This window comes from Schistocerca serialis, chromosome 9 (assembly GCF_023864345.2).
Source record: "Schistocerca serialis cubense isolate TAMUIC-IGC-003099 chromosome 9, iqSchSeri2.2, whole genome shotgun sequence".
Classification (NCBI taxonomy): domain Eukaryota; kingdom Metazoa; phylum Arthropoda; class Insecta; order Orthoptera; family Acrididae; genus Schistocerca; species Schistocerca serialis.
In genome coordinates this window covers 238,886,104-238,912,262 of record NC_064646.1, presented here as the reverse complement: position 1 = coordinate 238,912,262, position 26,159 = coordinate 238,886,104, and the positions used below count along the sequence as shown (strand labels likewise).

The 26,159-nt window shown below is 38.9% G+C and overlaps 1 protein-coding gene across 1 annotated transcript in view; it reads left to right on the top strand.

Annotated features, from left to right (window-relative positions):
• LOC126419511 (xanthine dehydrogenase/oxidase-like) overlaps window positions 1-26,159 on the top strand; it is a gene marked incomplete at its 5' end in the record, with an annotated part of 297,321 nt that overhangs the window by 194,443 nt on the left and 76,719 nt on the right. Inside the window, 3 exon segments of the mRNA XM_050086701.1 lie at window positions 761-785; window positions 6,078-6,260; window positions 20,573-20,756. Coding sequence (XP_049942658.1) covers window positions 761-785; window positions 6,078-6,260; window positions 20,573-20,756 — 392 coding nt within the window.

The following is a 26,159-nucleotide window of genomic DNA, read 5'->3' as shown; positions in this document are numbered from 1 at the left end:
TCATCTAATACTTTGTTTTGAAGATCACACATCTTTAATAACAAAAACTCTTCCTTAAAAATGACCACATTGGCAATTAGCACCCCATTCTCAACAAGAAATGCCTAAAAGTTCAGCAACCAGACAAAGGCTGTAGCAATATATTTTGCTATGCAAAGATGGCATACTGAGTCGTACAAGCAAAGATAATTTTATATGTAATTAATACTTTTGATGTCTGACTTTACAAAACTTATAAGTGGCATACAGAATTGTAGAAATAATAATATGTAAAGCTGGCTGACTGAATGGCAAGGTGATGTGGAACAGCAGTTTATCGTCTATTTAAAGTAAATGCTGCACTCTAGTTTGTAAATGTGGAACTAATGCCAGAGTCGTTAAATATCACCAATAATCAATACTTTCATATGATATGAAATAACGTTGCATACCAATGCCAGAAAATAAAATAATTTTCTGGAAATGGAAGTTCCTTCATAACCGCAAAAACATTTGTCCATTAGTAGAAGTATTTTTGAGTTTAGCATTTGAAATGAGTTTTTATGAGCAGTATTAGCACTTGAGTGAACATTTACAGAAAGCATAAAATGTTGTATTTATTCTTTGGTGGCGTAAAAAATTAAATTTTAATGCTTGTCTTTCAAGGGATGACTTTGAACAGTGCTTTCCGTATTCTGTGGCACATCAGCTGATCAGTGCTGGCTAATGGTTGTTGTTGTGTGTGTTGCTTGTGTTTGTGTAGAGGGTTTCTATGAACAAGCACAACCTTCCACAAGTCAAGGTGAGTCAGTTGTGAGCTGGAAGAAGAGGGGTCGCCCATCTAAACAGCTGCCAGTTTCTTCCAAAGAAGGAAAAAGAAGAAAGAAAAATCAAATTACAGAGTCAAGTCATGAAGAGCTGCATGATAATGAATTGTTGAAAAACCTAAGTGGGTGTGATAACAGTGAAGAAGGAGACAGTTACAGATAGAACAGTGTACTTAAAGAGTATGAAGCTGAAGAGCAAGCATATAAGGCTTTAGATTCTGCAAGTTACAGTGGATCAATTGATGGAAAATATGTTTTAGTGAAGTTTCCTCAAAAGAAAGGTGTAGAATATTATGCTGGACATGTTATTACTTATGATAAAATTACATTTCTGAGGAAATGGCATTCAAAGGTGGAATCAGATGAGGCTTCTTTGTGTGACCTAATGTTCCCGATGTGTCACGTTTTGAGAAAGATGATATTTGTAGGATTCCAGCTGATCCTAAGGTAGATACAAGGGGAAGGCTTCATTTTGAGATTAAATTTGATGCCTATGACATCTCCTAGAGTGGACACTGTTTCCTGGAGACTTCCTTCCCTGTAGAGTGTTTACAGATATATTTTTTAAAAATGTGATAACTTTTTTTTCATTACTTTTATTAAAGTCATACAGACTGTTTTGAAAAGATCTGTTTTTAAATAATTTTCTTATTTCATAAGTACCTCAGCACCCATTTCCATTATTAGCAAAATAAAGCCATAATCATATGAAAAGTTGCAGGTAATTAAAGAAACCTAATAAAAAATAATCAAATTTTTCTAAATAAGTTACTTTCAAAACTACATTTATATGCAAAATACCATGCTATTTCATATGATAGGGTTGCCATTTAACAGTAATTGACATGCCTACCACAGAATAGACAAATGTTCAAAGCAACCCTGTCCCAAGGGGAGAAACTGAACAGTGAAAAATTAAAAAAAAAAAAAAAGCTAAGTGTACAGGACATGCTTTATCATAGTCTACAAGATATCTTGCAACTTCTCAAAAATTTTGTGTCAATATCTTGAGAAGTTTCTGTTTAATTTACAGAAATGATTATAAAATTTTTGAAGTCACCCCATTTTATGCTAATAATAATAATAATAATAATAATAATAACAATAATAATAATAATAATGTCCCCGTGGAGGCCCGGGAAAAGAATAGGCCTCCGGTATGTTCTGCCAGTCGTAAAAGGCGACGAAAAGAACAAACCACTAATAGGGCTAACCCCCCTTTTAGTGTGATTAGTTGGTTCAGGACAGAACTAAAGAAGCCTCGGACAAGCGCCGTCATGGTCGGGGACGATGCTTGAACCCTATGCCCGCCCACAATGGTAACGACACTGCTAGCCAACTGGAAAATGATTTAAATCCAAATAGAGGTGTTTTGCAGGATATGCTTCCTGCAACCACCCTAGAAGGAAAGCAAAGACAGAGGATGAGATGGTCAGATGAAGTTAATCGACACCTCATGTTCTGTTATTACCAAGCAACAAACCTAGGAACCAACACAACTGGATACAGATCACAAGTATATACAACATTTATTACCAGATACCCAGAATTAAAATTTTTAACAGAACAACAACTAGCTGATCAGGTCCGTGTAATAGCCATAAACCAGCATGGCAACACAGGCTACAGATCAAAATAGAAAAACTGAGAAAAGACATCGGACAGCTAACACAATTTATAAGAAATGAAATCTCAGAAAAAAAACGAAAAAGGTTAGATAAAATCTCACAACAAGAAGCGACAGAGCAATTAGACGAAAAGAAGCAGAAATTACAAGCATTAGCCAAATGACTCAGAAGATACAAAAAAAGTGAAAATAGAAGGAAACAAAACCAAACATTCAACACAAACCAAAAGAAATTTTACCAGACAATAGATAACACACACATTAAAATAGACAATCCACCAAACATAACAGACATAGAACACTTCTGGAGCAACATATGGTCAAACCCGGTACAACATAACAGGCATGCACGATGGATACAAGCAGAAACAGACACATACAAGATGATACCACAAATGCCTGAAGTGATAATTTTGCAACATGAAGTCACCCAAGCAATTAATTCTACTCACAATTGGAAAGCCCCTGGAAATGATAAAATAGCAAATTTCTGGTTAAAGAAGTTCACCTCAACACATTCACATCTAACTAAATTATTTAACAGTTACATTGCAGACCCATACACATTCCCTGATACACTTACACACGGAATAACATATCTGAAACCTAAAGATCAAGCAGACACAGCGAACCCAGCTAAATATCGCCCCATAACATGCCTACCAACAATATACAAAATATTAACTTCAGTCATTAAACAGAAATTAATGACACATACAACACAGAACAAAATTATAAATGAAGAACAAAAAGGCTGTTGCAAAGGAGCACGAGGATGTAAAGAGCAACTGATAATAGATGCAGAGGTGACATATCAAGCTAAAACTAAACAAAGGTCGCTACACTACGCATACATTGATTACCAAAAAGCTTTTGATAGTGTACCCCACTCATGGTTACTACAAAAATTGGAAATATACAAAGTAGATCATAAATTGATACAGTTCCTAAACATAGTAATGAAAAATTGGAAAACCACACTTAATATCCAAACAAATTCAAATAATATCACATCACAGCCAATACAGATTAAGCGTGGAATATACCAAGGAGACTCATTAAGTCCTTTCTGGTTCTGCCTTGCGCTGAACCCACTATCCAACATGCTAAATAATACAAATTATGGATACAATATTACTGGAACATACCCACACAAAATCACACATTTGCTATACATGGATGATCTAAAACTACTGGCAGCAACAAATCAACAACTCAACCAATTACTAAAGATAACAGAAGGATTCAGCAATGATATAAGTATGGCTTTTGGAACAGACAAATGTAAGAAAAATAGCATAGTCAAGGGAAAACACACTAAACAAGAAGATTACATATTGGATAACCACAGCGACTGCATAGAAGCGATGGAAAAAACGGATGCCTATAAATATCTAGGATACAGACAAAAAATAGGAATAGATAATACAAATATTAAAGAAGAACTAAAAGAAAAATATAGACAAAGACTAACAAAAATACTGAAAACAGAATTGACAGCAAGAAACAAGACAAAAGCTATAAATACTTACGCTATACCAATATTGACCTACTCATTTGGAGTAGTGAAATGGAGTAACACAGACCTAGAAGCACTCAATACACTTACACAATCACAATGCCACAAATATAGAATACATCACATACATTCAGCAACAGAAAGATTCACATTAAGCAGAAAGGAAGGAGGAAGGGGATTTATCGACATAAAAAACCTACATTATGGACAGGTAGACAATTTAAGAAAATTCTTTCTAGAACAAGCAGAAACAAGCAAAATACACAAGGCAATCACTCATATAAATACATCGGCTACACCACTGCAATTTCATAACCACTTCTACAACCCTTTAGATCACATAACATCAACAGATACGAAGAAAGTAAATTGGAAAAAGAAAACACTTCATGGCAAGCACCCGTATCATCTAACACAGCCACACATCGATCAAGACGCATCCAACACATGGCTAAGAAAAGGCAATATATACAGTGAGACAGAAGGATTCATGATTACAATACAGGATCAAACAATAAACATCAGGTATTACAGCAAGCATATTATTAAAGATCCCAATACCACAACGGATAAATGCAGACTTTGTAAACAACAAATAGAAACAGTAGATCACATTACAAGCGGATGTACAATACTAGCAAATACAGAATACCCCAGAAGACATGACAATGTCGCAAAAATAATACATCAACAGCTTGCCTTACAACATAAACTTTTAAAACAACACGTTCCTACATACAAGTATACACCACAAAATGTACTGGAGAATGATGAATACAAATTATACTGGAACAGAACCATTATAACAGATAAAACAACACCACATAACAAACCTGACATCATACTTACCAATAAAAAGAAGAAATTAACACAACTAATCGAAATATCCATACCCAATACAACAAATATGCAAAAGAAAACAGGAGAAAAAATTGAATAATACATCCAACTGGCTGAGGAAGTCAAAGACATGTGGCATCAGGATAAAGTTGACATCATACCAATTATACTATCAACTACAGGAGTCATACCACACAATATCCACCAGTACATCAATGCAATACAGCTACATCCAAACATATATATACAACTACAGAAATCCGTAATTATTGATACATGTTCAATTACCCGAAAGTTCCTAAATGCAATATAACACATACCGTACAGTTAAAAGGAAGTGATGCTTGATCAAGGTCCGCGTCACTCCATTTTTAACCGGACTTAATGTCTGAGAAAGTGAAGATAATAATAAGAGATGTTTCTGAAAATTATAAAATATGTTTGAGATTTTTTTTTAGTTTTACCATCTTCCATCTGAAACAACTTTCATTTCATGTTTTTACAATTGAATATGACTAAATTATACTTCAGCATCCATTTAAAAGTAAATGAAAATCAAAATTTTGCATTGTGTGAAAAAAATTATTTAATAGCTGGTTGCTTTAAGAAATGAACTAAAAATAAAAATGAGTCACTAACAAATTACATTATAGGACATAGACTGATGGCACACTCATTGTCATCCATTAACCTTCCTTTCTGGTATCACTGCTGTTACAATGCTTCCATAATGAAGATCTGTAATGATCAAGTGGTAGTTTGAACAAGGTTTTTGTAACTCATTCCATTTTCTATGAGAATGTCTAAAAACCTAACACTCATTCAAAATACAGAGAACACAACTACAGGAAACTAACTGTTTCTGTAATGTCAGGTGACAACTTACAAAGAATATTAATATATACATAACAACATTGAAGGCGCAAGTACTTTCACATAAATGAAAATTTTATTACATTTTAAATGTGAAGTAGGAATGATAAGTTCCAGTGTTATGAGACTTTCTAAACTAGTTGACAATTACATTATCTGCAATACTGGATTCTCATAATTCCAGAACATATCACCAGTCAATCATACTGAGAAACAATCATCATAAATCACAGCATGAAATAAATTTTGAATGATGTGTCAAGGTGACATAAAATTTTATTGACATATTTCAATAAAATTTAGAGAAAGATATAGATAGATAGAGAGAAAGAGAACAATTCACTGGATTTAGAGAGAGTCTGTACACTTTTATTGTTTTATTTCTTTGAATAAAAATTACTATTTCAGAAAGAAAAAATGCAAAACATGTCATTAAAGGCAGCTTCGACATTGGCAAACAGTATCATTACACAATGGAAACCCAATGTGCTGTATGCATTCCAACAGAAGATGGTATGGATGTTTACGCTGCAACACAGTGGATGGATGAAACGCAGATTGCAATATCACAAGCTCTTAAAATGCCAGAAAACAGGTAATATTTTGCATGCAGCTTTTATTTTATATTATTTAATACAGTATTGCAGCTTCTACTTATACAATAAAGTTTATGCTAATTGCCCCATATTGTTATTCCTTATTTCTGATTTTTATCTATAGTAGTTAGCTATGCTTTACACAAGCTGAAGAGTACAGTGACAATAAATTTATTTAGTTTATTTAGGGAATATACTGTGGTCATTTTACCTGACAAGTTAAAACTATTTACCTAATATAGACTTAAACTGGATATCTCCGTTCTGTGGGCAGTACACTAGCAGTTATGCTTCCTGAGTATTTCTCATTGAAAAACTCTGAGCCCAAAAGTACAAAAGACAAATCAAGGCTCTAAGCAAGTATTAAAAACACAAGAAAATGTATATCACAGTCAAAACTCTAAAACTACCTGTGTTGTAAAATAATTCAGTATTTTGATAGGAATTAAGTGGAAACAAAGGAAATTATGTCCTCAGAGAGTAGTTTTGAAGAAGTGATGAGTCACTGAAGTCACTGACCACAAAATTCAATGATTGCTTCCTCACAGTGGCAGCAATCATTGTACACATTAATAAACCACCAAATACAAATGCTTTAGATTTACTCCAGGACTGCTTGCAACACCAGCAGATCCTAACTTCAAAAATACCACTGCTAAGACATTACAATACTCATCTGGTTATTAAATGGTATTAATTTTCTGGCTATTATGCTATTTCTAGCAAAGTATTAAAATGTTTTGTTGACTTGATAGAACTGCACTAGTGGTGTGCCATATTGTTCACTCAGAATAAGATGTTATACTTCTTCCTCTCATGCTGATGAAAGATATTTATGTAAGAACATTGTTTATATAGTATTTAAACAGAAAACTTTGCATTGTGCTTTCTGTGGTTGGATTTACGTACAGAGACAGTGAAGGAAGCTGATTGTGATGTTTGTTGGGCTTCTGCTGTTACTGGACTAATTGGTAGCCCAGAAATTATTGCTGCTGCTGTTGATGGTTCTGGTGAAGTGGTTACTGAAGCTGGTTGTAGTGTTGGTTTGGCTTCTGCTGTTGTTGCTTAGACTGTTGTGGTGGTTCCTGGATTACTCATTGCTGGCACTGTTGGTGATGCTGTAGATCAGGCTGTTCCAACCGAGCTCCAGGGAGCCGGAGCGCTCCGGAGCACTCACTGTGGCAGCTCGGAACCTGACTGGAGGGGGAAAGCGAACTCACTGCCCCCTGGCCGCATGCATTCGCAACTGATACAATAATCTGTGTCCGGAGGTATCAAAACATGCAACATAGTTTGTGTTCTGTAATGCGTTTATAATTTTCAGGTGAATGAATGCGGAGAAAACACTATTGAATCTGAAATTCGAGCAAGCTACAGGGTCGCTCACATTATTGCGATGAGTGGCAAGCTGTTTTTGGTGGGACCACTCGTCAAATCGTGCATGGTAGCAGTTGCAGAATGTTTGTTTCCAAGGGAGTTGCAGGCAATTGAAGGGGTAATTGAAGGGGTTTGCCTGTCGAAGCAAACAATGTCTCGGCGAATCCTGGACATGATAGCGGATTCAGAGACACAGCTCAGGAAAAAGGTGAAGAACTTTGTTGAATTTTTGCTAGCGCTCGACGAAAGCACCGACATAATGGACTGTGCTCAGCTTGCAGTTTTTGTGCGTGGTGTCGACATGGAGCTGCAAATAACTGAAGAACTCTTGGATGTGGTACCACTCGATTGCACTGCAACAGGACGTGACATTTTTGAAGCTGTTTGTGAATCAGTGGACAATATGAATTTGCCGTGGGATAAGCTCTGTTCTGTAGCGACAGACGGTGCACCAAAAATTATCGGGCATCACCAAGGTTTTGCTTCTCGTTTGAAAAATAAACTCAGGAACGAATTCGGAAAGACATTTTGACTCTTCATTGTTTTATTCACCAAGAGGCACTATGTGCTGAAACAGTAGAGCTAGGTGGCGTAATGAAAGATGTTGTGAAGTGTGTGAATATTGTGCGGCGTCACGGTATGAATCATCGCCAATTAAAAGGATTCCTGAAAGATATTGAAGCAGAGTATGAGGATATACCTTACCACAGTACAGTTCATTGGCTGAGTCGGGGAAAAGTTCTTGATGTTTTCTTCGCATTCGTGAGGAAATATCCCTTTTTCTCGAAATGAAACGGGAAGAAATGCGTTGTCTGAAAGATATAAAATGGATGTCAGACCTGGCGTTCCTAGCTGACGTAACTATGCATCTGAATAATTTAAATCTGTCATTGCAAGGCAAAGAGCAGCTAATCGTTGACATGCACGACCAGATCAAAGCGTTCTTGGAAAAGTAACATTTATTTGAGAGGCAGATGAGAAGTGGACATTTAACGTTCTTCAATCGTCTTGCTTCTTTAAAACTACCTGAAGGTACTACTTTCGGCTACTACCAAGCAAAGTGAAAGCAGCTCATCATGTCGTTTGAAACACGATTCCAAGACCTCACTAGTTTGAAAATGGAACTTAAGGTGTTCAGCACTCCTTTTTCAGTTTCCCCCGATGATTTGTCATCGTCACTTCAATTGGAGATTATTGATTTTCAAATTTCAACTTTGTTGAAAGAGAGGTACTACAACACATTGGATTTGTCATGATGGTATCGTTCATTAAAGCGAAAAACATTTCCCAAGCTTCACAACAATACTGCTCAGATCATTTGCATTTTTGGATCTACATATTGTTGTGAGCAGCTTTTCTCAGCAATGAAAAGAGTAAAAAGTAAGGAACGACCGTTTCTTCAGGATGCAACAATGTAGGCCATCCTCCGCATCAATGCTGCGAACACTTTGACATTTTCTTTTCATTACAAGATCGGAAATATCAGGCGTCAAACTACAGAGGCCCAATAAATTTAATATGCAACTTCTTGTAAAACAGTTGTTTCTTACTTATTTCCTGAACATCGTATTTCCTGGTCTAGCATGTCACCACGTCGTAGCAGCTAAGAGTATGAGGTTGTCAATCTTGTAAGACGCAGCTGGCACATCAAAACGCTTGCCTTGCTGCCTGCCTCATCCAGCCGTGCCACTTGCTGGCGTGCCAGCCCATTTGAATGGTTACAGCGAGCGACACAGCTCCATGGAGCAGGGAGCGCTCCACGGCTCACAACGGAGCCGACGAGCTGGAACAGCCTGCTGTAAATGAAGCTGCTTGTAGTGTTGCTTGGGATTCTGCTGTATGTGATGTTACTGGACTGGGTACTGCTGCTGATGTTGGAGTACCCACTATAGCAATGGTCTCTGTATTCTTTTTTTATGTAGCAATTGTACAATTTTATGTCCAAGGAGTGACTTTCCACTTGCATGCAAATGCAAACCATGTTTAGTAAAGTCTTCTCTCTGCAAGAAATCAACAGATAAGAAATGTGTGTTGAGGAATGCTTAACATATTTTTTTGAACTGTCTGTTTGCCTTAGTAATTTCTACATTCACACAAGAACTTTCTATCAGGTCGTGTCTGTGTGGAATTCCAACAACAACTACTGACACATCTTGTTGCAACTCAGGGTTTCTTTCAAATTATTTGTGGTTTTAATTAATTCATTGCTATATACATCATTGGCCCCCCCCCCGCCTATTATTACAGTATGACCATTACAATAACACAATTTTGCATCTTTTATGTTTCTTGTTACTTCAGCCATTGGTGCACCTGGTTTTACAGAAGAAGTAGCATTTATTCCATGTTCAATACATAAAATTTCCACTAGGCCACATCCATGACTGTCTGAATGTATATTCACTTTAACTTTGGTACTTTGCAATTTTAGGCCTGTTGTTTTGTCTTTGTACACGTTTGTTTATATTGTTTACACTCATTTCTGTACGTATTCCTTCATCAAGTACACTGAATCGATTAAGTCTCTGTAGGCACTAACGTTTTTTCACATCTTCTCTCCACCTGCCCCCAAAGATCTGTGTGTGTGTGTGTGTGTGTGTGTGTGTGTGTGTGTGTGTGTGTGTGTGTGTGTGTGTGTGCGTCTGTGTGTGTGTGTGTGTGTGTGTTCACATCTGAAGAATTTTGTGTGGTAGCTTAGTCTACTTTTAAATGTACCTTAAATATGTCTGCCTGGGGTATGTCATATTGTTGGCATTCCACCCTAGATTTTCTATTGTTGTAAAATTCCTATTATCTAGCTTCAAACAAATAAAAAATAGCTTACTGGTGTCAGAAATTTTCATTAAAAACTGTAAACTAAATTTATCCAGGGTGTATACGACCTGGGACAATCGGGAGATCCGGGAAAAACCCGGGAATTTTTTCATCGGGCCCATGCGCATGCGCAGTTGAGTGGCGTATGAGTAGTACCTTCTCCCATTTCTGGCTACAGAAATGTGGGTTGGCTGTGTAAGCAGTCGCAGCAAGCAGCTAGATGCAACTGGGAAATATTTTACTGCTGCACCCAAGCTGCCAGATTGCCAGATCTATGGGGGGGGGGGGGGGGGGCACCAAATTCATATTCTTGAGGAGAAAAAAACCTTGTTTCACAAAGTGCCTAGCATCGAGCACAGGTTGGTCTATTGATTACGCATAAGATTTTGATGCGCATCCCTGTTGGTTTTTGTACACACTCTGTAAGAAGTAGAAGAAATGGGGACATCACACAAATTAGGGAAGAATATGACGTTTCCAAATTTATACAAAAATCTCATACTACTACTTTTCCATCTCATGCTCGAGAAACTGGAGCGTATGAATGAAATGTGAAACTATTTTCTAACATAAGGCTTTTTTCTTGTAGTAGGCCTAATAGGCATTTTATGTTGGTCTTCGTGAATTATATTCTGTCTTGGTATAAAAATGACCATTTGTGCCAGAACAGTTTCGTTTATTTGATGTGTGTTACAATTTCTGCAGTGGCAGAAAGGCCTGTTTTGTTTTATCTAGCAGACAGTGACAAAGTAGACGTCATCAAATTGAGAAACCACACCAATCTTGGGTACTATTTGTATTAACACCTTACACAGTATTAGACAACGATATTTAGATTTTTCATGTAGCAAAACATTTGACAAACTTTGATGAGGTAGTAGACTCTTTCACAGACAGGAAAGCACACCATGTAAAGCTGTAGCAAGATTAGAGAGAAAAGAATGCTAGGAACTAAGGATTGAAGAAATGTGTACTGTATTGCTTGTCTCTTGTCTTTACTGGTTTTATGTATCCTATATTTAATTTCATGTCACCCAAAACAGAAAGTTATTACCTAATAAGCAAAAAAAAAAGAGTGCAAATTTTCTGAGGAGTTCTTGTTCTCCCGATTACAAATAATCTCATCCAGTATTAATTGCGAGATTTTTTTAAGTGGGGCAGGATGTCAAACCGGGCGACTGGGAGCAGGAGAGGCACCACAGGACATTTTTAATTTCCACTGTTCTGAATATACACTCCTGGAAATTGAAATAAGAACACCGTGAATTCATTGTCCCAGGAAGGGGAAACTTTATTGACACATTCCTGGGGTCAGATACATCACATGATCACACTGACAGAACCACAGGCACATGGACACAGGCAACAGAGCATGCACAATGTCGGCACTAGTACAGTGTATATCCACCTTTCACAGCAATGCAGGCTGCTATTCTCCCATGGAGACGATCGTAGAGATGCTGGATGTAGTCCTGTGGAACGGCTTGCCATGCCATTTCTACCTGGCGCCTCAGTTGGACCAGCGTTCGTGCTGGACGTGCAGACCGCGTGAGACGACGCTTCATCCAGTCCCAAAAATGCTCAATGGGGGACAGATCCGGAGATCTTGCTGGCCAGGGTAGTTGACTTACGCCTTCTAGAGCACGTTGGGTGGCACGCGATACATGCGGACATGCATTGTCCTGTTGGAACAGCAAGTTTCCTTGCCGGTCTAGGAATGGTAGAACGATGGGTTCGATGACGGTTTGGATGTACCGTGCACTATTCAGTGTCCCCTCGACGATCACCAGTGGTGTACGGCCAGTGTAGGAGATCGCTCCCCACACCATGATGCCGGGTGTTGGCCCTGTGTGCCTCGGTCGTATGCAGTCCTGATTGTGGCGCTCACCTGCACGGCGCCAAACACGCATACGACCATCATTGGCACCAAGGCAGAAGCGACTCTCATCGCTGAAGACGACACGTCTCCATTCGTCCCTCCATTCACGCCTGTCGCGACACCACTGGAGGCGGGCTGCACGATGTTGGGGCGTGAGCGGAAGACGGCCTAACGGTGTGCGGGACCGTAGCCCAGCTTCATGGAGACGGTTGCGAATGGTCCTCGCCGATACCCCAGGAGCAACAGTGTCTCTAATTTGCTGGGAAGTGGCGGTGCGGTCCCCTACGGCACTGCGTAGGATCCTTCGGTCTTGGCGTGCGTCGCTGCGGTCCGGTCCCAGGTCGACGGGCACGTGCACCTTCCGCCGACCACTGGCGACAACATCGATGTACTGTGGAGACCTCACGCCCCACGTGTTGAGCAATTCGGCGGTACGTCCACCCGGCCTCCCGCATGCCCACTATACGCCCTCGCTCAAAGTCCGTCAACTGCACATACGGTTCACGTCCACACTGTCGCGGCATGCTACCAGTGTTAAAGACTGCGATGGAGCTCCGTATGCCACGGCAAACTGGGTGACACTGACGGAGGCGGTGCACAAATGCTGCGCAGCTAGCGCCATTCGACGGCCAACACCGCGGTTCCTGGTGTGTCCGCTGTGCCGTGCGTGTGATCATTGCTTGTACAGCCCTCTCGCAGTGTCCGGAGCAAGTATGGTGGGTCTGACACACCGGTGTCAATGTGTTCTTTTTTCCATTTCCAGGAGTGTAGTTTGATGACATCCAGTACAAAATATACACATTTCAATTTCACCAGGTGAAATACAGTGACGTACGGTAGAAGAATGCTGTGTGAAGTGAGGTGGCACTGCACTCTGGCACACTTAAGACCAAATAACATGCCTTACATTTCCTCGAACATATATGTTTTATGTACGAGAATCTGCAGAAAGATGTGTGCTACAAAATGAAGATATTTTTGAAAATTCAATTTTTTTTAAATTTTTGTCATTGTATCTCAAACGCCCGAAGGAGGGGGACTGTGAGGGAGGGGGGGGGGGGCACTATCTTAGTATTTTCCTGGTTTGGAAATATCATAGATCCATGGCTGATGCGCAGAGCAGTCTGAGTTATAGTGGAGAGTGTGTAGTCTCCACGTGGCCCGTGTTCTCATTTAGTGATTTTGCTGTTTCCTCTTTACTGCTTTCACGTCAAATGTAAACAAAATGGATTTCTGTCGTCATGAGCTATCAAGTGAATTAAAGTACATTCACATAATTACAGAAGGCTAATACACGTTATTAGTTTCAGATTTCATTTTATTTCCATTTTTCTGACAGCCATGCATTAATCGCCTTGTAGAACAATGAAGTTATTTTTGTCGGTTTGCTAAGGAAATTTGGTTTTTATTAATCTTTTATGCTGAGGCAGTCAACGTGTTTGAAACATAGTGTTCAGTGCCACACTATTGGCTAATTTCAACTGCTCGCTGCATTTCAAGTGCACATTTTCATCTTCTAGCACTTACGCCATTGTGCCATAATAAAGAATCAAAAATGAGTCAATACAGTACCGGTACTCCAAGAAAATTCATGTCGAAGCCCACTTCATTGGGAATCTGGGTGTGCAAATGTGCTTTTTAAGTATGCACTTTAAATGTGCCATTTTAGTATGGTTCACAAAATTCCGATGCTCTTGGAGTATCCTCTGATGTCTTTTTTTTATGACATAATGTAAGATCTTTTAATGTTTTACACATACGAACATACGGGCTTCCTTCATCATAGCAGCTGCCAAAGTGCGGTGGTGCCTGTTATCTGACGCTCTCTGACGAGTACTGAAACGAACCTATTTCTAATAGGTTGTGGAAAAATATTGCAAATGGTGGTTTGAAAAGCATTACTTTTGAAAGTAAATTTCCTTTTACGCAAGTTGAACTATGTGCGAGGATGTATGATGAAGTTCTTAAATCACATAGCGTTTGATGATGAGCCATTTAGAAGTATTTCGTGCCCAGAAGATCAGACATTCATGTCGTTCTTAAGAGTAAATTGATGTAGTACTACGGCAAGCTCTCTGTCCTCTGCGGTAGTTAATTTGTTTGTGGAAAACTCTGAGGACAAGTCACTGGACTAGGATAAAAATTTTACTGGCACATTTGTGTGATATATCTTAAAGTGTAACATGCGCAAAAAATATCAACATTATATGTGAAAGCTAAGCTTCTCTTGCAGCTTATTAACTTTAGAGACCAATATTATATGTGAAAGCTTTGCTTTCTTGTAGCAACACTATGTATATTAATTTAAAACATTAACTTTTCCTTTTTGTGCACCCGCACTACTTAACAGTGATGTTGCTATTAGCTGACTACATCACGTGTCCTGTGGTCTGAATATTCACTGTCATCGGCTGGCTGGATCATGTGACATGAGCTATGACTGACTTACAAAAGCACATCGAAATCTCGATTACAATGGTTCAGAAAGTAACATGTGGTATTTGGTGGAATTCGAATTCATACTTTTGTAATATGAAAATATTTAGAGTACATGTTGCTGTACATCAAAAATCTTTCCAAAAGAAGTTTTCTTCCCTGAGTTTCATTTTCTAAAGTGTTGGGAAATTCTACGCCTGTGTGTAAAAACATAACCATTGAAAGGATTGATAAGTTTTACAGTTCCGAAGGAAAATATGCTGTCTCTTAATGACATGGGAAAAGTGTGTTTTTATCCAGTAGAAAGTGTATTTTTAACGGGGAAATCCAGGAAAAATCCGGGAATTTTTTTCCTTGTCCATGTATACACCCTGTTATCATTATCTTCTGGGGCAATGCAGCCACAGCCAAGAAAGTATTTGTATGAACTTGGGTACAAATGGGTGTGATAAGATATGACATGAAACCATACATTGGAGTTCACTATTTTATTCACATTGTAAATGTACACTGTTGTGGACCAAATGTAACACACGAGTCAGTGGTGTTGTGTGCAGGAGCCTTGCTGATTGAGCCCTCACTGGAACCCCCTTCCCCCTCCCCTCTTGTGCAGAACACAGGATGAGGAGAGGACAGGGGTGGAATATTAGGGTAGTCATCTTTGTGTAGATGCTTGTGATCACCCACATTGTGGCTGGCTGCTTGGCAGGGCACGGGTGGACCATTTTCTTCACGGTGGTCATGCGGTAACAATTGTGGTGTGAGGCATAACTGAACCATTTCTTGCAAGATCGTAGGCTAAGAGTCATCAGGTTAGGAGTCCATAACAATGACAGGGGTGGCGGATCACATGCCATGCACTGCAGTGTCATCTATTGTGAGACAGGATTATTTGAAACCAGCAATTTGTGTGTAATGATGCGGTCTTGCAGCTGTTGCAGTCATTTGGGAGGGAACAGATGTTGGGGAGGTGCCTACTTGTGTATAATAAGTTGTTGACTAGATGTTGGTGGAACTGTGGTATGCTGCTGGAACATCTTGTTCAGTACAGTAACACTGTTGTACAGGTCATGCAAACCCTGCAGTACTACATCACTGAGACTGTTGTCAGATTGCGTAGGTGAGTGCATTTGGCAGTATCTGCGAATCAGTGTGCATGATGTGGATCAAGCAACATGGTGGTGAAATGTGCACATCAGCACTTGTGTGTGGAAGAGGTGAAACACACGTGGAACCAGCACAGACATTTTGGGTGTGGTGGAAGATCAGCATCCACTGCACAACAAGTTGTGTTGTCTGACAGCTGCTGTAGGGAAGTGTTGTCCCCTAGTAAGGTGGTGACCTGCCAAGTTGCATCATCTCTGGCCATTCAGATGGTTGTGTAAAGTCACAGCCAACTGCCCCTGTGGGGAGGGGACACTGGCTCTTTTGGTGATGGTTGAGTGAAGTTGTGATACCTTAGCCAGCTTGGATGGCTTGGTGATGAGGGTGTCATGACCGGTGAGAGTCGGCTGAATTCATGCAAGTTCAGGTGCCTGTCATTGCGAGGTGAGTGGAGGTTGCAGTGAGGCATGATGGCTGTCATTTTTGACAGCATTGTCTACAGATTGTCGATTGTATAATGTAGTAGGGTGGAAAACAATGCCCAAGCACTGTTCAACTGGTTGAAAGGCACAATCGTGAAAATGTTTACTGTCCAAATGTGGCATCAGTAGCGTCCTAAGAGCACACTAACTAGTTGGACAGCATATTCCCATCTGGCACTGTAATGATGCTTTGTACCTGGACTTAAGTGCTATGAAGTGTGTTGAATAGGCCATTGTGGAGAACCAAACATCTCAATTATATATTCCATATCCACATGAGCCAACTATTGTGCCCTGCAAGATGGCAGAACACCGTAGGTGGCCTGGGTGAATTGCACACTGTTCAGATGTGCTGTTGTTTCAGTTTTTAACACTGTCTGATGCATTGCACATGAATGTTCTGTATTGTATTGTGGCACATAAAACAAGAATGCTGGAAAATCACCTCAGTTCACATGAAATGTGTAGTGGCAGAGTGTGATAATGGCTGTGTTGTTGCTGTGCAGTAAATGTGTGGGTAGTAAAGTGAGAAAATATGGCACGATGAGGCAATCGTGGGTCACCAATTTAAGAACCCGGATATGGATGGGTGCATTAAGATACAACACAAACTCATACTTTAGAGTCCACTACTTTAATTACATTTTGTATATATATATGCTGATATGCTGGTCAAGGCCTCACATATTCACTCAGCAAAAGTGAGCACTACGTTAAACAGTTTCATACATTTTGCAGAGATATGATTAAAAACCTTGGAATTCTTGCACTGACTGTCCAAGACATTTACCTCTTTGTGTTATTTTATAGCATTAATAAAAATCGATATCATTTGAGATGTGATTCACTCACTACATAAAAGATGAAAAATAAATTGCAATGGGAGTTTCTTCCTTTTCTAGGGCCTAAAAGCAAGCAATCAATAGCCCCATAAATTCAAAGGAAAATGAAAGAACAGAAAATATGCTTTATTAGTTATTTGTTTTTGTCTGTTTATCTGCAGAGGGTTCCAGACTTGCATGGCAAAAATTGTACACATGGTAGAGGATCCTAAACAGAATACTTTAAGATAAAAAACTAATGGTCAGAAATGAATATATAGTTTTATGTTGACATAAACAACTTACACCTTATAGCAATGACATCATTAAATAACAACAAAGTGTTGTCCACTATGGGCAAATGGAACGATGCTCCACTGTTTTAAACAGATGAGTGGAAGTTCCGATATGGTCATTTGGCTATTCTGGTTTCAGTTTTCTACAATTTCCTGAAATTACTTCAAGAAAATACTGTGGTTGTTCCTTCTATTAAGCCATGTCTAACAACATGTTCCATCCTTGTCAGACTAGAGTTATAAGGACACAGATGCCTGTATATAAGTACTATTTTTTTTCCTTGTTCTTAAATTTAATTGGGTGACATGTCCACTGTCCCTGTGAATGTGATCCAAGAATGAATAAAATTATTACTACTACTACTACTACTACTACTACTACTTCTTAAGCTCATAGTACCTTTCCAAAGTGATGAAGGCTAATCCTAATGCATGCGTTACTATGATCCAAAAAATTTTTCCATGTTCTCTCAAATATCCCATTGTCTGATATAAAATGAGACAGGCAGCTACGGTGTTACCAGTACATCTTCACTTTGTTTTTGAAGTGTGAATTTAATGAGCAAATTGATAAGTGGTTATTAATAAATCTTCTCCAACATAATTCAGCTTCAGCTCTAAAATTGTACGGTGTGAACTATTTTTTATCAGCAGTCTCAGCCAACTATCTGTGGCTTGAGTAAGCCATTTACTCTATATGGTGCAACAAATTTCTTCTAAAATGTAAGACTGGATGTTGCTTTGTTGAAAATACATCCTGTTATTCAAAATTTTAAGAAACTATGGTGAACCTAATTCTTGATTTGTGTGTTAGGATTTGAAACCAGCTTGCGCTAAACATTTGTGTATGGTTAATAATAAGGAAAGTTGCCACTCACCATATAGCAGAGATGCCGAGTCGCAGATAGGTACAACAAAAAGACTGTCACAATATAAGCTTTCGGCCGCAAGGCCATTCTCTACAATAGAGGAAACACATACACAATTGCGTGTGTGCACATGCGCACATACACACACACACAAACACACACACACACACACACACACACACACACACACACACACACACACACACAACTCACATGTACATGACTGGGGATAGTGAAGTACTGCTGCAGAGTGCACAAAGTTGAAGTGGAGAGAGGGTGGGGCAATCGGGAGGTTAGATGGAGGGCAGGGGAGATGGGCTGGGTGTAGCGGGAAAGGAGACAAGTAAAACAACTGGGTTTGTTGATGGAATGAGGGCTATGAAGTGCTGGAATGGTAACAGGGAAGGGGCTGGATTGATGGGAAAAATGACTAGTGAAGGTTGAGGCCACAAGGGTTATGGGAACATAGGATGTATTGCAGAGAACATTCCCAACTACGCAATTCTGAAAAGCTGGTCTTGGTGGGAAGGATCCATAAGGCACAGTCTGTGAAGCAGTCATTGAAATGAAGGATGACATGTTGGACAGCATGCTCAGCAACAGGGTGTTCCACTTGTTTCTTGGCCATAGATTGTCAGTGGCCATTCATGCAGACAGGCAGCTTTTTCAATTCAATAAACTTTACCACCAGCCTTTCACTTTAAGATATTTTAATTTTTTTCAAAAGCAACCAGTTCCAGCAATTCATTTTGCCATCTTTAGGCCCAATACTCTCTTTTCAAATCAGTGAGCTTATCATATAGCACCATAAAACTGGATACTGTGAATCCCAATCGTTGTGCAGCTGATTCAGACAAAAGTGTGACAGCAACTGCTGTAGTCAAGAGAATGGCAGAGAATGTAGTTGCTCCAGTCCTAGTGTACAAAGACCAATCTCCTGTGCCTTATCTTTCCAGTCTCCCACAACCTCCCAAAGTCTCAGAGAAGCATTCCCCTGCTAATTCAGTACCACCTAGGACTGGAGCAACTGAATTATATTCTCCGCCAGGGCTTCGACTACCTTTTGTCATAAACTGAAATGAGAAATTTCCTGCCCACTGTCCTTCCAAGCCCTGTCACAGTGGTATTCCACCATCTACCAAACCTACACAATATACTCGTCCATCCCTACACAACCACTTCTTCCAAATCCTTACCTCATGGCTCATATCACTGTAATAGGTGTAGATGTAAGACCTCTCCCACACCACCACCTACTCCACTCTGGTTACAAACATCGTCTGCCCCATCAAAGACAGAGCTACCTGTGAAACCAGTCATGTAATCTACAAGCTAAGATGCAACCACTGTGCAGCATTCTATGTGGGCAAGACAACCAATGAGCTGTCTCTCTACATGAATAGCCACTGAGAAACTGTAGCCATGTAACCAGTGGAACACCCTGTTGCTGAGCACACTGCCCAACATGTCATCCTTCATTTCAATGACTGCTTCACAGACTGTGCCTTACAGATCCTTCCCACCAACACCACCTTTTCTGAATTGCACAGTTGGGAATGCTCCCTGCAATAGATACTATGTTCCCAAAACTCTTGTGGCCTAAACCTTCGTTAGTCATTTTTCCCATCCATCCAACCCCTTCCCTGTTCCCAGTCCAGCACTACATATCCCTCATTCCACCAACACACCCAGTCATTTTACTTCTCTCCTTTTCTGCTAGCCCCCACCTATCTCCCTGCCCTCCATCTAACCTCCCGATTGCACCACCCTCTCTCCACCTCATCCTTGTGAATCTGCAGCAGTACTTCAGTGTCCTCCACCCCTACCCTGCTATTCCTCACCCTCCCTGCCCCAGCCTCCTCCTTACCCTCAACCAGTTACCACTTCCACCATGCTCTGCTGCTTTTGCTCACAGTGTGGCATCAGCTGCCAAAGTCTGCAGCAAGGTGAGTGTGAGCTGCTTTTGGGAGCGTATGTGTGTGTGCCTTCTATTGTTGATAATGGCCTTGTTGGCCAAAAGCTTGTATTGTGACAGTCTTTTTGTTGTGCCTATCTGCCATTAAGCATCTCCGCTATATGGTGAGTAACAACTTTCCTTTTCATAACAGTGTTACATTCCATCCTGGATTTTCCATTGTGTATGGTTAATGTGTGATGCCATCAAAGTGAGCTGAAATTTGAAAATTATTGTCATATGTTACATTTCATAATGTGTTTTTTTCCCATTTTTCAGGATAAATGTTCAGGTAAAAAGACTTGGTGGAGCCTATGGTGCTAAAGTGTCACGTAACATGTTGGTCAGTACAGCCTGTGCACTAGCAGCACATCTTCAGAACAGGCCAGTTCGTTTCATTCTTCCCCTTGAAAGAAACATGGAATCAATAGGCAAAAGACATGACTGTGCTATGGACTATGAAGTAAGTAAAACTGATTTTGTGTGTCACTGCTTTTTCTAGTATAAACTATATAACATTCCCAGGAAATATAATATAATGATTTTCTCAGTTTCTCACAATGTGATTGAAAGGACACATTTTTTAGTGTTCAGTCAGGTTGAACTTCCAATTCTAGCACCAGGTTAGTCAATAATGTATTTTGAACAGAATGATCTCAATGCCAATCAGCATGGATTCTGGAAACATTGGTCATGGAAAAATTCAATGACACCCTGTTCACATGAACACCTGAAAGCCATGGATGTAGGTAATTTGGAGGATGTGGTATTTCTTGACTGCCAGAAAGTATTTGACTCAGTACCACACCAACACTTATTAATAGATATATAATCATATGAGATACAAAATGAAATTTATGATTGGATTGAGGGTTTCTTTGTGGAAAGGATGCAGCATATGATCTTGCATAGAATGTTATCAACAAGCATCAGTAATTTCAGGTATTCCACAGAAAAAAGTGTTGGGATTTTTAACACTGACATTGTATTTTAATGATGCATTAGACAGTATTAATATTATCCTCAGACATGTTACAGATGATTGAGTATCTGTAATGGGTACTATCTGAAGAAAGGTGCACTAGTATAAGGTCAGAAATTTAAAATTTTGCACTTAACAAACTCTACAAATGCAGTGTCCTGCGACTACACCACCAATTAGTCACAACTGGAATCATTTAACTTATACAATTGCTTAAGTGCAGCAATTTGCAGGGATGTGAAATTTAACATACACCTAGGCTCAGTCTTTGGAAAGGCAGGTGGCAGACGTTGGATTATTGGTAGAATACTGGAAAGGAATATATTACAACCTGCTAACATCACTACCAGAGGGTCTTACTACCTGACATGCTATGTGTCATTCCATAATGTTGCATCTTCATACTCTACTGTGAATTAAACAAAAAATAATAGTTTTATTATCCCAAGAATCCCCCCACACACACTAAGATATATTTGGGTGGGGGGAGTTAATTATAATGAGAGAATCAGCAAAACATACACTACTAAAATATTTTAATTTCAAGAATAATTTTTCATCAGATAATTAATAATAATGCACTGAAATTTATGAATATCAATTAAGTTTTCAAAATATCAGCGACAGTCTATTTGAAATATTGAATTCACTCTGGTAATGTTATACAAAGTTAAACGTCAGTTAAGATTATATGCTTGGCAACTCCAAACTGAGCAGTGGTAGAAATTATAAATGATGGTTGTCTGTCTATCTATTGAAGCAGAGGAGCAAGCACCCAAAACAGAGTCAGTGAAATTCACGAAAAATGGATTAATCACCCTGTCCCCTAAATGTGATAATGTAAATACTAATAATAATAGTAATATGGGTATCGGGATGTTATGTATGGTAATATCGAAACCAACATTAAGTATTCACTCGTTTATGGTGAATTAACTTTATTTTGATCATGTCAGTACAAACACATCCGCTCGAATACAAGGTTCGGAACACACTGAGATCAACAGTTTTCAAAGAAGTTAGTTCTCAAAGATGAGGTGGTGAACTCTTGCAGTTGATAATCGCCACAGTAATATACAGTCAGTAGATTTGGTAATATCAAGATTTGGTAAGCAAAAATGTGTGAGGAAACACAAGTAAAATACCTAAACGTGATGAAATGATCTTGGAGGTAGAGCATTTCTCCTTTAATGAGGATAGAGACAAAGTTTTAAATCACAATGAAGATGAACCTGCATCATCAAAGGGAGACAGTGCAATAAGAAATAACATTTCAGCATCCTGGCAGAATAATTGATCACACCTATCACTAATGAAATAGATGGACTACTGATGTTGTACAGTGCTTGCATTAAACAGTTTCAGAAATCTTGTAAAACAATTATAGCTTTATCTAGTGATTTACATTGGTCAATAAATAGTGTAGCAAAGAGTAATAAGAAAAAGAACCTTGATGCCATATATAAATATAAAAAAAGTGTGATTCATTTGGATTCTGTGCAGCAGGAAGAGACATGCAGAAAGCAGATCATAGAAACAACTTCAGTAAATTCTCATGAGCTATGTTAAAATATCTGAAGGAAAAATGAGAAGCAAATGTTGTCATACTATGATCAGTTTATGTTACCACAAAGTGGAGATTTCATGAACATCCAAAATTTATACAGCTACAAACTAAAAATGCTATAGGTAAGAGAATACATTTTCCCACAGACAAGACCTCACCAACAATGACTAATTTTATTAACTTCTCATGGTTGTGATTCAAAGTTATGTAGAACTTTTTAAAGGACTTCATATTCACTGTTGACTATAGAAATGATTTATTTCACAATTTCAGTTTCAGTCTTTGGGCCATTTTCAAGTGGTACTGCAAAAGATTTTGCTTCAGTACGTGTCAGACTAATAGCCTCTGACATGGATACATGTCATCAACAAAAATAAGCCTTTTCACAATGTTATCATCCTTCACACAAATCGCTACAAGTCAATGTTGTAAGAGACTTTCACCAGTGTACATTGCACATTACGTGAATTTCTCTTTTCCTGCCCACAGTTCTCTTCTTTCCCTATACTAGACACCCTCTGGTATATACAAATCATCCTCTTTCCTTCTTCATCATTGCCAGAGCATCTACAGTATTAAAAGAATTGTTCCACAAAATTGCAAAGAAACTTTCATCATAAAATTTGCTGTCTATTTGATGAAACTTACCACACACATATTCTGTGCCCCATGGCAAAATCTACTAACACATTTCCTTGCTCAGCTTCTATACCAAACATTTCTTGTTTTAAATTGTGTAGCTTCCCTTTACAGAAAAAATTCATGCAGTTATACTTTCCACTCCCCTTGTAAAACTCCACTGATGAAATTTCTTGTCCAAATACTTCACTGAACATGACTTTCCATAAATTAAATCTTTTTGTATCAAAGATGCTAATCTGCATACTTTATGCTTCATTACTTTGTTCAGTGCCCTCCTTATAATCATCTACAACCAGGCCCCTCAATTTTGCATTTGTTTGCAATTTTTGTTTCACACACTTCTGCACTTGTGACTCGATATGCTCAATATCACAAAAGAGATTCACACGAATCACTATCCCCTCTCCCACATTTTCCATTTCTGGCCAGCTCCCCTCTACAGCTCTAATTTGACTCTCAATTTCAATTTATCCTCGTATAGCTTAATCTTTAACTACTTTATTCTCAATGTGATCTGATTCATACAACATTATAACTGTTTCTTCATTCCTTCCCAATTCTAAGTCTCCATGGCTGACTTAAACCTTTTTGTAGTCCGATTCATCCTCCCCAAAATCACATTCCACAACTTTTTTTGGTAGAATTACTCCTCTCTACTACATCAGACTTTGATAGCATACTATCTAGTTATGAATGCATTCTATCAAGCCCCATGTTCATTGTCTGCAAGAACCTACCACAAATACAATCAAAAACTTTGAATTTTCCTTATGTGGCATCAAGTGCTTTTTCATTCCCACAATTTCTTTTTGCAAATTAACATTTCCTACATCACATCTCACTGCCCCACAATCACTCATAAACATTACTTTCCTTTCCACCTTGGCTGATGATTGGGGATATGAACAATCTTGCTAGGTATTATGGCATAATGTGTGCAAAAGACAATGCCTGCAGTAAGGAAAGACTGAGGCCATGATATGTAAATGCTGTAGCTTGGCAACAATGGCGTGGAGGTGACACAGCACAAGATGCAACTTGGAGGTGCCATCAGTGTTGACACTTTGGCACAGACATGCTGTGTTGATGTATGGAAGATAATATGGCACAAGCAGTGACACAGAAGTGGTACTGGTGAGAATTCTGTGACATGGAGATGCTGCAGCTGCAGTGGTGACATTGGCAGTGGCAGGAGCATGGAAATGAAGTGGCATTGATGGTGGCTGCATGGAGATGATGTGTGGTATGGGAGGTGGCATGGAGGCTAAATTGGGGGGAGAGGGTTACTGTGGCATTAACAGTCATTGACAAGTATCAGCACAATTGATAAAATGTGGTCTGGCATTAGTGCTGTGATGAATCCGACAGTGAAGGAAGAAAGTGTCATTATCAGGCAGCAGCATGGTCAGTGGTGGACGAAAAACCAGAATGATGGCAGCATGGACTTGCAGCAGCTCTGTGAAACTCAAGCAATCTTGCAGCAATGCAAATTTGTTATGCAGAGTGAGACCAAGCAATAGTGATGTCTCTGGTATGACTACCCATGAGCAAACACAGCAATTTAACACATTCAGTGGCTCAACTATTGGCCTAGGGGCTGGTTGTGTGCCACCACATTGTGGCCAATATAAATTCAACAATAATAATCAAGTCTACTGAACAGTCAATCAACAATTTAAAGCACAGTTAAGTATGAAACATCACGTAAGAAGCTAGAACTGGCTTATTTGGTGTATGGTATATCCTGATACAAGTTTTGACTCAACTTTAGTTTTGTTATGGTCAACAAACACATTCCCTCAATTGGTGACCATATAGATACTAATAATCACAATAATTAAACATGATCTCTTAGTGTAGTAGTGCAGGCAAAGAAGTAGTTCCTACACAGGCAATGTTTTACTTGAGTAGTGGCATGATGCAGAACTCTACTTGCTAATGTTCATAAATTCACCACATTTATTTGGTTCACGCTGTCTACTGAATAATGTGATCTTGTAAAAAGATCAGACAGTTCTTCATGCTAACTCATTACGAATAAATGCATCTCCACAAATGCAAACAGTTTCATTGGAAATGAATAAGTTCAGACTGCATTCCACATTATCACAAGCTAACACCAAAGGCTCTTATGCTGCACAGTTCTTACCCTAACCAATGATACCAACAAAAGACCCTTAAACTTGCCCTGCTCTCTTTCTCCTCAAATTGGTCACTGACCACTACTTGAGTCATGTTAGCTCTTAATTTGTAGATCCCCATTCAAAATTATTTACAATTTTTGAACATGCTTCATATTAAACAAATAAGATATACTTTTAGGCTGCATTTGCAGTCCATTATGGCACAGGTGAGTTTTATATACAACAGAAATTATGCCTTTTAGACAAGTATTACACACTATGAAGCAAAATTGCCTGAACCTGGTCAAATATACAATTCAATTCTGCATACAATGCTCTAGTCAGATGACACCCTTACAACATTATATTAGCAGAATTTATGACTAATGCTTATGAATAATAACAATAATGATATAAAATGTTTATTCAGTGGCTAATCTCTTGTAATTCTGGCAGACTTTCCGTTTTAATGTACAAACTCTGTAATACGATGTTTTGTTTATATAACTAATTGCTTTTTTGTGTAATAATGTGTCATATGGACTATCTATA